This window comes from Panulirus ornatus, chromosome 14 (assembly GCF_036320965.1).
Source record: "Panulirus ornatus isolate Po-2019 chromosome 14, ASM3632096v1, whole genome shotgun sequence".
Classification (NCBI taxonomy): domain Eukaryota; kingdom Metazoa; phylum Arthropoda; class Malacostraca; order Decapoda; family Palinuridae; genus Panulirus; species Panulirus ornatus.
The window spans coordinates 984,785-994,974 of NC_092237.1; the positions used below are offsets into that span (position 1 = coordinate 984,785).

Sequence of the window (10,190 nt, forward strand, 5' to 3'; positions counted from 1 at the left end):
TGAATGGAGAAAAACTGGAGGAAGTGAAGTGTTTTAGATATCTGGGAGTGGATCTGGCAGCGGATGGAACCATGGAAGCGGAAGTGGATCATAGGGTGGGGGAGGGGGCGAAAATTCTGGGGGCCTTGAAGAATGTGTGGAAGTCGAGAACATTATCTCGGAAAGCAAAAATGGGTATGTTTGAAGGAATAGTGGTTCCAACAATGTTGTATGGTTGCGAGGCGTGGGCTGTGGATAGAGTTGTGCGCAGGAGGATGGATGTGCTGGAAATGAGATGTTTGAGGACAATGTGTGGTGTGAGGTGGTTTGATCGAGTGAGTAACGTAAGGGTAAGAGAGATGTGTGGAAATAAAAAGAGCGTGGTTGAGAGAGCAGAAGAGGGTGTTTTGAAGTGGTTTGGGCACATGGAGAGGATGAGTGAGGAAAGATTGACCAAGAGGATATATGTGTCGGAGGTGGAGGGAACAAGGAGAAGAGGGAGACCAAATTGGAGGTGGAAAGATGGAGTGAAAAAGATTTTGTGTGATCGGGGTGTGAACATGCAGGAAGGTGAAAGGAGGGCAAGGAATAGAGTGAATTGGAGCGATGTGGTATACCGGGGTTGACGTGCTGTCAGTGGATTGAATCAAGGCATGGAAAGCTGTGTAGGTATGTATATTTGCGTGTGTGGACGTATGTATATACATGTGTATGGGGGGGGTTGGGCCATTTCTTTCGTCTGTTTCCTTGCGCTACCTCGCAAACGCGGGAGACAGCGACAAAGTATAATAAAAAAAATAATAAATATAAAAATAATATATATATATATATATATATATATATATATATATATATATATATATATATATATATATATATATATATATACATACCCTAATAAAGGGAGAATAAAAAGATGTTCTGGAAGGAGGTAAATAAAGTGCGTAAGACAAGGGAGCAAATGGGAACTTCAGTGAAGGGCGCAAATGGGGAGGTGATAACAAGTAGTGGTGATGTGAGAAGGAGATGGAGTGAGTATTTTGAAGGTTTGTTGAATGTGTTTGATGATAGAGTGGTAGATATAGGGTGTTTTGGTCGAGGTGGTGTGCAAAGTGAGAGGGTTAGGGAAAATGATTTGGTAAACAGAGAAGAGGTAGTAAAAGCTTTGCGGAAGATGAAAGCCGGCAAGGCAGCAGGTTTGGATGGTATTACAGTGGAATTTATTAAAAAAGGGGGTGACTGTATTGTTGACTGGTTGGTAAGGTTATTTAATGTATGTATGACTCACGGTGAGGTGCCTGAGGATTGGCCCCCTCCCCCACCCTATGATTCACTTCGGCTTCCATGGTTCCATCCGCTGCCAAATCCACTCCCAGATATCTAAAACATTCACTTCCTCGAGTTTTTCTCCATTCAAACTTACCTCCCTTTTGAATTGACCCTCAACCCTACTGTACCTAATACCCTTGCTCTTATTCACATTTACTCTTAGCTTTCTTCTTTCACACACCTTACCAAACACAGTCACCAGCTTCTGCAGTTTCTCACACAAATCAGCCACAGTGCTGTATCATCAGCGAACAACAACTGACTCACTTCCCAAGCTCTCATTCACAACAGACTGCATACTTGCCCCTCTTTCCAAAACTCTTGCATTCACCTCCCTAACAACCCCATCCATAAACAAATTAAACAACCATGGAGACATCACACACCCCTGCCGCAAACCTACATTCACTGAGAACCAATCACTTTCCTCTCTTCCTACACGTACACATGCCTTACATCCTTGATAAAAACTTTTTACTGCTTCTAACAACTTGCCTCCCACACCATATATTTGTAGTACCTTCCAGTACATTGCTGGGAGAGGGGGATGCTATTTCATGTGTGGCGGGGAGGGGACGGAAATGAATGAAGGGAGTGAGGTAGCGAAAGGTAAAGACAAAAAGGCCACATTCATTCACACTCAGTCACTAACTGTCATGTGTAATGCACTGAAACCACAGCTCCCTTTCCACATCCAGGCCCCGCAAAACTTTCCATGGTTTACTCCAGACGCTTCACATGTTCTGGTTCAGTCCATTGATAGCACGTCGACCCCGGTAGACCACATCATTCCAATTCACTCTATTATTTGCCTTTCACCCTCCTGCATGTTCAGGCCTCGATCGCTCAAAATCTTTTTCACTCCATCTCCCCACCTCCAATTTGGTCTCCCACTTCTCATTCCCTCCACCTCTGACACATATATCCTCTTTGTTGATCTTTCCTCACTCATTCTCTCCATGTGACCAAACCATTTCAAAACACCCTCTTTTGCTCTCTCAACCACACTCTTTTTAATACCATACATCTCTCTTACCGTTTCATTACTTACTCGATGAAACCACCTCACACCAAATATCTCATTTCCAACACATCCACCCTCCTGTGCACAACTCTATCTATAGCCCACGCCTCACAACCATATAACATTGTTGGAACCACTATTCGTTCAAACATACCCATTTTTCTCTCCAAGATAACATTATTGACTTCCACACATTCTTCAGCACTCCCAGAACTTTTGCCCCCTCCCCCACCCTATGACTCACTTCCGCTTCCATGGTTCCATCCGCTGCCAAATCCACTCCCAGATATCTAAAACACTTCATCCAGTTTTTGTCCATTCAAACTTACCTCCCAATTGACTTCTCCCTCAACCCTACTGTACCTAATAACCTTGTGCTTATTCACATTTACTCTCAGGTTTCATCTTTCACACACTTTACCATGTGAAGCGTCTGGGGTAAACCATGGAAAGTTTTGTGGGGCCTGGATATGGAAAGGGAGCTGTGGTATCAGTGCATTATACATGACAGCAAGAGACTGAGTGTGAACGAATGTATCCTTTGTTGTCTTTTCCTAGTGCTACCTCACACACATGCAGGGGGAGGGGGTTGTCACTTCATGTGTGGTGGGGTGGCGACAGGAATGAATAAGGGCAGATAGTATGAATTATGTACATGTGTATTTTTGTATATGTCTGTGTGTGTATATATATGTATACGTTGAGATGTATAGGTATGTATATGTGCATGGGTGGACGTGTATATATGTATAAACAAAAGACTGTTCATGATCTGGACTATGATAGTTATATTTGCATTGACTTTTGCAGCTATCAAACAACTTCAGAGTATAAAAGTTCTTGATGTATATCTTAATGAACCTCAAGATAGACCAGAACCATATATTCATGAAGCATACTCTTATACTAATTGTGACTGAAACCATATTCCAGACCAGAGAACCCACTGGTGAGTGAGCAGTCCTGTGGGTTGCTTAGATCCCTCCCCATTCCTTTTGTGTCAATCACTACTGATCCTATAGTGCCTTGCAGATTTGCTGGTGTCTTAACGCTCTCAGTTATATATTCATGTTCACTTCATAGATTATTATAGGAGTAAAATGAATACAACAGACAGCAGCTAGCCTCCTCACAAACATGGTACTTAATACCACTTTGATTTCTTGAATACCTCCCCACATTTTAGACTTCCACCCTCCCTTTCTGATTCTTTTTGCTGTTTCCACCAACTCCATGTATCCCATGACTCCTCTACTCCCTTACACCGCTGTTTCATGACCCAGTTTAGTTCCTAGTCATTTTTGCCTCAACCTTCTCTTACTTATCACCACCTTACATCCATATACCTCCTCACACTACATGCCCGTCACAGTTACAGTCTTTTGCTGTCTTGACATTGATCAGCCTATCCTCACCACTCGGTCTACTCAGTCTTTTATCTGCCTCACCTTCTCAATCATCTCTACAAAAGACTCTTCATTTCTCTTAGTCATTGTGTATATTCCTTTATCCCCACACTTGCTCATATCGATTCCTTTTTCAACCTTTTGACACATTACAGTACCCCGGTCCCTCCAGTTTTTCTACCAAACACCTCTTTAGTTTCCTCACACTTATTTTTCACACCTTTCAAGTAACATGTAAGTCTCAACCCCTCATATCATTCTCACTCCAGTTTCACCCCATCCTTCTCATCCCCTTTATATCATTCACACTTCTCTTTTTCACTCTTAATCACACATGTCCCATACCTTTTCATCCCATTTACCATTTACCCTCACACCTTGATTCATATTATCCTTCAGCACACCTAACAGTTTACTCTCACTGCTCTTGAATAATTGCAGGGCACACAAAGTTGCTGTAAAACAGCTTTGATATTTGGAAGATGTAGGGGATATTGGACTTCTGTGTTTTTGAAGTACATGACAGCACTCCACCACTAAATGTTCCTTACAACAAAAGTCTATTTATTACTGTTATTGATAAACTGCAGTAGTTTTGTTATAGTTTATGGACTCTGATGTTGAAGTTGATAGAAATCCAGGATGCAAATTCACTGGCCAGGATTGTTCAGTTTTTCATCCCTTTTTCAGATGGATAGAAAAGTTGGTTACTTATCTCAGTTTGATTTAGATACAACACTGCTGTGACAGGCCATTGGCTTGATTTCAGGTGATATAGGGATGGGCTTAGTGGTTGGATTGGTAGCTAGTTAACTGTTGCCCCAACCCACCACTTTCAACTTCATGACATGATATAACAGTTATTAAACTTACATTCCTAACAAGACCTTACTTGCTAATTCTATATGATCCACCCTTTGCACTTTAAAATTTTTCCACAGGATACCTTCCTCACTCAGCACAACGTAATCACACACTATACATACCTAATCTTTCACTTGTTACATCTTCAGTACCCCATACCTTCTTCACTCCATATGTTTCCACATATTATCTTCATCCCATACCTTCCGAACTCCACGTAAAGCTTACTTTTCAGAAATATAACCTCTTAACCAAGTTCTTCATACTTTCCTCACACAACACTCCACACCCACAAATAGCTCCACATCCCACATTCAGTCCAGTTCACACCTCTAGACTGTTTTACTTTCCACCCCTTCCCTAGTCCTCCCCTACTTAACTAATCCCCTTCTATAGTTCTCTCTCTTTCCACCTAACATTGATTCTCCCTCACTACTTATTCTCCTATTCTCAAGTCCTTTCCACTCCCAAATGCGATCTCCAGTTTTCCCATTTTTCTCATACCCGTGCTCTTTTCTATCCCTTCCATTCTTAGTGACTCTTGCTCTTTCCTTGCTTTTCCTACTGATTTTGCCTGTGCCATTTTCATTTCTCTCCGTCACTTTTCTATCCTTTCTTATGGCTGTTCCCCACTCTTTGATTGTCTACTCCTGTGTCACTTTACCCATGTTTCTCACCTCATCTTATGGTATTTCACACCCTTGGATCTACCAGTTCTATCTTTCCTCTTCACTTTTGTGCCTCTTGTCACAGCACTCTCCCACTCCTTGTTCTTGGTATTCCTTCCTCCCAGATTTGTTCTTTTTTTTTTTTTTTTTTTTCGCTGTCTCCCGCGTTTGCGAGGTAGCGCAAGGAAACAGACCAAAGAAATGGCCCAACCCACCCCCATACACATGTATATACATACAAACATCTCATTTCCAGCACATCCATCCTCCTGCGCACAACTCTATCCATAGCCCACGCCTCGCAACCATACAGCATTGTTGGAACCACTATTCCTTCAAACATACCCATTTTTGCTTTCCGAGATAATGTTCTTGACTTCCACACATTCTTCAAGGCTCCCAGAATTTTCGCTTCCTCCCCCACCCTATGATCCACTTCCGCTTCCATGGTTCCATCCGCTGCCAGATCCGCTCCCAGATATCTAAAACACTTCACTTCCTCCAGTTTTTCTCCATTCAAACTCACCTCCCAATTGACTTGACCCTCAACCCTACTGTACCTAATAACCTTGCTCTTATTCACATTTACTCTTAACTTTCTTCTTTCACACGCTTTACCATACTCAGTCACCAGCTTCTGCAGTTTCTCACATGAATCAGCCACCAGCGCTGTATCATCAGCGAACAACAACTGACTCACTTCCCAAGCTCTCTCATCCCCAACAGACTTCATACTTGCCCCTCTTTCCAAAACTCTTGCATTCACCTCCCTAACAACCCCATCCATAAACAAATTAAACAACCATGGAGACATCACACACCCCTGCTGCAAACCTACATTCACTGAGAACCAATCACTTTCCTCTCTTCCTACACGTACACATGCCTTACATCCTCGATAAAAACTTTTCACTGCTTCTAACAACTTGCCTCCCACACCATATATTCTTAATACCTTCCACAGAGCATCTCTATCAACTCTATCATATGCCTTCTCCAGATCCATAAATGCTACATACAACGCCATTTGCTTTTCTAAGTATTTCTCACATACATTCTTCAAAGCAAACACCTGATCCACACATCCTCTACCACTTCTGAAACCACACTGCTCTTCCCCAATCTGATGCTCTGTACATGCCTTCACCCTCTCAATCAATATCCTCCCATATAATTTACCAGGAATACTCAACAAACTTATACCTCTGTAATTTGAGCACTCACTCTTATCCCCTTTGCCTTTGTACAGTGGCACTATGCACGCATTCCGCCAACCTCAGGCACCTCACCATGAGTCATACATACATTAAATAACCTTACCAACCAGTCAACAATACAGTCACCCCCTTTTTTAATAAATTCCACTGCAATACCATCCAAACCTGCTGCCTTGCCGGCTTTCATCTTCCGCAAAGCTTTTACTACCTCTTCTCTGTTTACCAAATCATTTTCCCTAACCCTCTCACTTTGTTCTATCTTGATTAATTTTTTGCCATAGTTTCAATATCCCTGCTAATGGTCCTTCCTTTTCTTGCTTTTCCCTATCTTTCTATATCTCTGATGCCTGTTCCCTCAGGGAACTCTCATCAAGAGATGACCACAGCAAAAGTCTCCATTTATCCCTGTTCTTACATGCCTCCTTCACATATACCAATCCACACGTTCTTCCACTATTTCTCTCCCTTCAGTATTCCTCCACCCTGTTTGCCCATGACACAGTGGCCTTCCTCTCACATCAACCCCTTTAATTGTAGTATCACACTCTTGTAAACTCCCAGTCTTGCATTCTTTCTACATGCCCAAACCACCTCAAAAGATTATGTTTCACCCATTGTACCACTCCACAATTCATTCCCTTTGCATTCTCTGCCATACCACATCTCTTACACACCCTTTTATTTATTTCTTCATTCCATCTAATCACACCACAAGCTATTCTCAGTTAGCTCATTTTCACACTGTGGATTCTTGACCTCTATGTTTCATTCCATGTCCATTTTTCAGCTGCATAGGTCAGGGTTAGGAGGACTATGCTGTCCCTTAATCCTCTCCTCTTTTCCATACTTACACCTCTACCCTTCATTATTCTATTAAGGGATGCAGTGACTCGCCTACCCTGTGTTGCTCTTTCCCTTATCTCTCCTTCCATATTACCATACTTGCCCAAAACAGCTCCTGGATATTTAAGTTCCCTCACTTTTTCCAGTCTTTTCTCCACTATATCCAGAGCACAATTTGGTACACTTTCTTTTTTCACTATATGGTTTTACAAAATCTATACTTTCACTCTCCATTCAAACACCATTACTTTACTTGCATTTACCTTCAATTGCCTATGCTTATCCACATCATAAAATACACCTACAACCTTCTGCAACTCCTCTTAACTCTCACTCTCAGCAGAAAATATAGTATCATCCACAAACATGCTTGCCACAAGCCACCACATCTCAATGCCACACTCCATCTCTGCATCCCTTTTCCCTACTTTTGCTTTCATCTCTCATCTCTCCATCCATATATATATTAAAAAGCTACAGTGACATCACACAGCCCTACCTTACTCCTACATGTATCCCAAAACTTTTGCTCAGCTCTCCATCCACTCTTACACACACATTTGCTCCTCTATGTTTTTACACTATCCCAGTTGTTCCCATATATCATATATCCTTAACGCATTCCACTCGACTCTGTCATATGCTTTCTCCAGATCCATAAAAGCTGCATACAACATACCTTTTGCTAAATACTTTTCCATGGTAATCTTTACTACAAAAATCTGATCCTATCCCTGGTTATCCAGCATAATGTATTTAGTTATAAAAAAGTAAAAATTTTTTCCAACATGGGAAGACCTTTGTTATTTGGATGAATGAGTTGCATTTGTCATATGTTTAGATATTGCTCTAAAAAAGACGGGTTTTATTATAATGTTACTACTATCAATTGAATTTTAGAATTTCTTACCATTATTTTATGATTACATAGTCATTGTTTTAGTCATTTTATATCTTTGTACATATATATAAGATATTTTCATTAAGCAGCAGGTATACTGTTTTTTCTGTATATTATTTCCAGAATTTTATATATTGAATGTCACTGACTAACCCTAACTGTATCTTGTGATTGTTTGCTTGTATTGATTTGATTCTTCTTTTATTGCAGTTATCCTATGTCTTCACCATCAGTGAGTCGGTGAGTATAAAGTAGGTAGTAATTTTTTATTTTTTATTTTGTGTAAGCAGTCTCACATAATACCATACTGAGTAAATTATATTTTATTTGACAAAATGTGCAGCATCCATAGGCAATTAAATTTATTTTATTGATTTTTATTTATTTTATTTAATTTTCAACATCTGATTATTAACATAAAGGAAGGTATAGATGGGAACTAACTTCCTCCCCTTCCTTGTTGCTGCAGTTATCCCCCACCGGACCGTTCGCCGTACTAAGCGTGTGATGTACGCCGAATGCACCGCCGCCATACCCTCGATCGTTGGTGCGGGTACAGTAGTGTGGGTTCAGCATGCATTTGTAACTTCTCTTATAGCGTACGTGTCGTCTCCGCCCGGATCCATACCGCTGCCGTGGCTATGCCTTGCCGTGCTGCTCTAGGAACCTGGGATGGGCATATGCTCATTCACGATGAGACCCCCAGAGGGCATCACTGTGTTACTGGAATTTTAGAGTTAGTGCGTTTTGGTAATTTTTAGGGTTTATGATTATGGTCATGCCGAAAAGTATCTCGGGTAGGATCAGGTAATGTTCTTTCCTTCGTTTTTAATTTAATGTAGGTTACATTGTACTGTGAATGTTGAAGAATAACGTCAAATAAATGCAGAAATTGGACATAAAATTCTTGTTTTAATTTCTTTAAATCCTGTGCGTACTACATGAATAACTTTGTTTTTTATTAAGTGCTCATACCTCTCAAGGTCATTATAGTAAGACACATGTACTAATATATTGGCGGAATGCATGCTTAGTGCCATTGTACAAAGGCAAAGGGGATAAAGGTGAGTGTTCAAATTACAGAGGTATAAGTTTGTTGAGTATTCCTGGGAAATTATATGGGAGGGTATTGATTGAGAGGGTAAAGGCATGTGCAAAGCATCAGATTGGGGAAGAGCAGTGTGGTTTCAGGAGTGGTAGAGGATCTGTGGATCAGGTGTTTGCTTTGAAGAATGTATGTGAGAAATACTTAGAAAAGCAAATGGATTTGTATGTAGCATTTATGGATCTGGAGAAGGCATATGATAGAGTTGATAGAGATGCTCTGTGGAAGGTATTAAGAATATATGGTGTGGGAGGCAAGTTGTTAGAAGCAGTAAAAAGTTTTTATCAAGGATGTAAGGCATGTGTACGTGTAGGAAGAGAGGAAAGTGATTGGTTCTCAGTGAATGTAGGTCTGCGACAGGGGTGTGTGATGTTTCCATGGTTGTTTAATTTGTTTATGGATGGGGTTGGTAGGGAGGTGAATGCAAGAGTTTTGGAAAGAGGGGCAAGTATGCAGTCTGTTGTGGATGAGAGAGCTTGGGAGGTGAGTCAGTTGTTGTTCGCTGATGATACAGCGCTGGTGGCTGATTCATGTGAGAAACTGCAGAAGCTGGTGACTGAGTTTGGTAAAGTGTGTGAAAGAAGAAAGTTGAGAGTAAATGTGAATAAGAGCAAGGTTATTATGTACAGTAGGGTTGAGGGTCAAGTCAACGGGGAGGTAAGTTTGAATGGAGAAAAACTGGAGGAAGTGAAGTGTTTTAGATATCTGGGAGTGGATTTGGCAGCGGATGGAACCATCGAAGCGGAAGTGAATCATAGGGTGGGGGAGAGGGCAAAAATTCTGGGAGCCTTGAAGAATGTGTGGAAGTCGAGAACATTATCTCAGAAAGCAAAACTGGGTATGTTTGAAGGAAT

The 10,190-nt window shown here is 41.1% G+C and overlaps 1 protein-coding gene across 6 annotated transcripts in view; it reads left to right on the plus strand.

Annotated features, from left to right (window-relative positions):
* LOC139753124 (uncharacterized) overlaps nt 1-9,135 on the plus strand; it is an 82,365-nt gene extending 73,230 nt beyond the window's left edge. For 5 of the 6 annotated variants that reach the window (XM_071669236.1, XM_071669238.1, XM_071669239.1 and 2 more), the window contains exons 8-9: nt 8,442-8,471; nt 8,701-9,135. In XM_071669236.1, coding sequence (XP_071525337.1) covers nt 8,442-8,471; nt 8,701-8,731 — 61 coding nt within the window. In that variant the 3' untranslated portion in view covers nt 8,732-9,135. Of the gene's footprint in view, nt 1-8,441; nt 8,483-8,700 lie in introns of all 6 variants that reach the window. The other variant, XM_071669240.1, reaches the window with a different exon arrangement.
* Nucleotides 9,136-10,190: the final 1,055 nt, after the last annotated feature.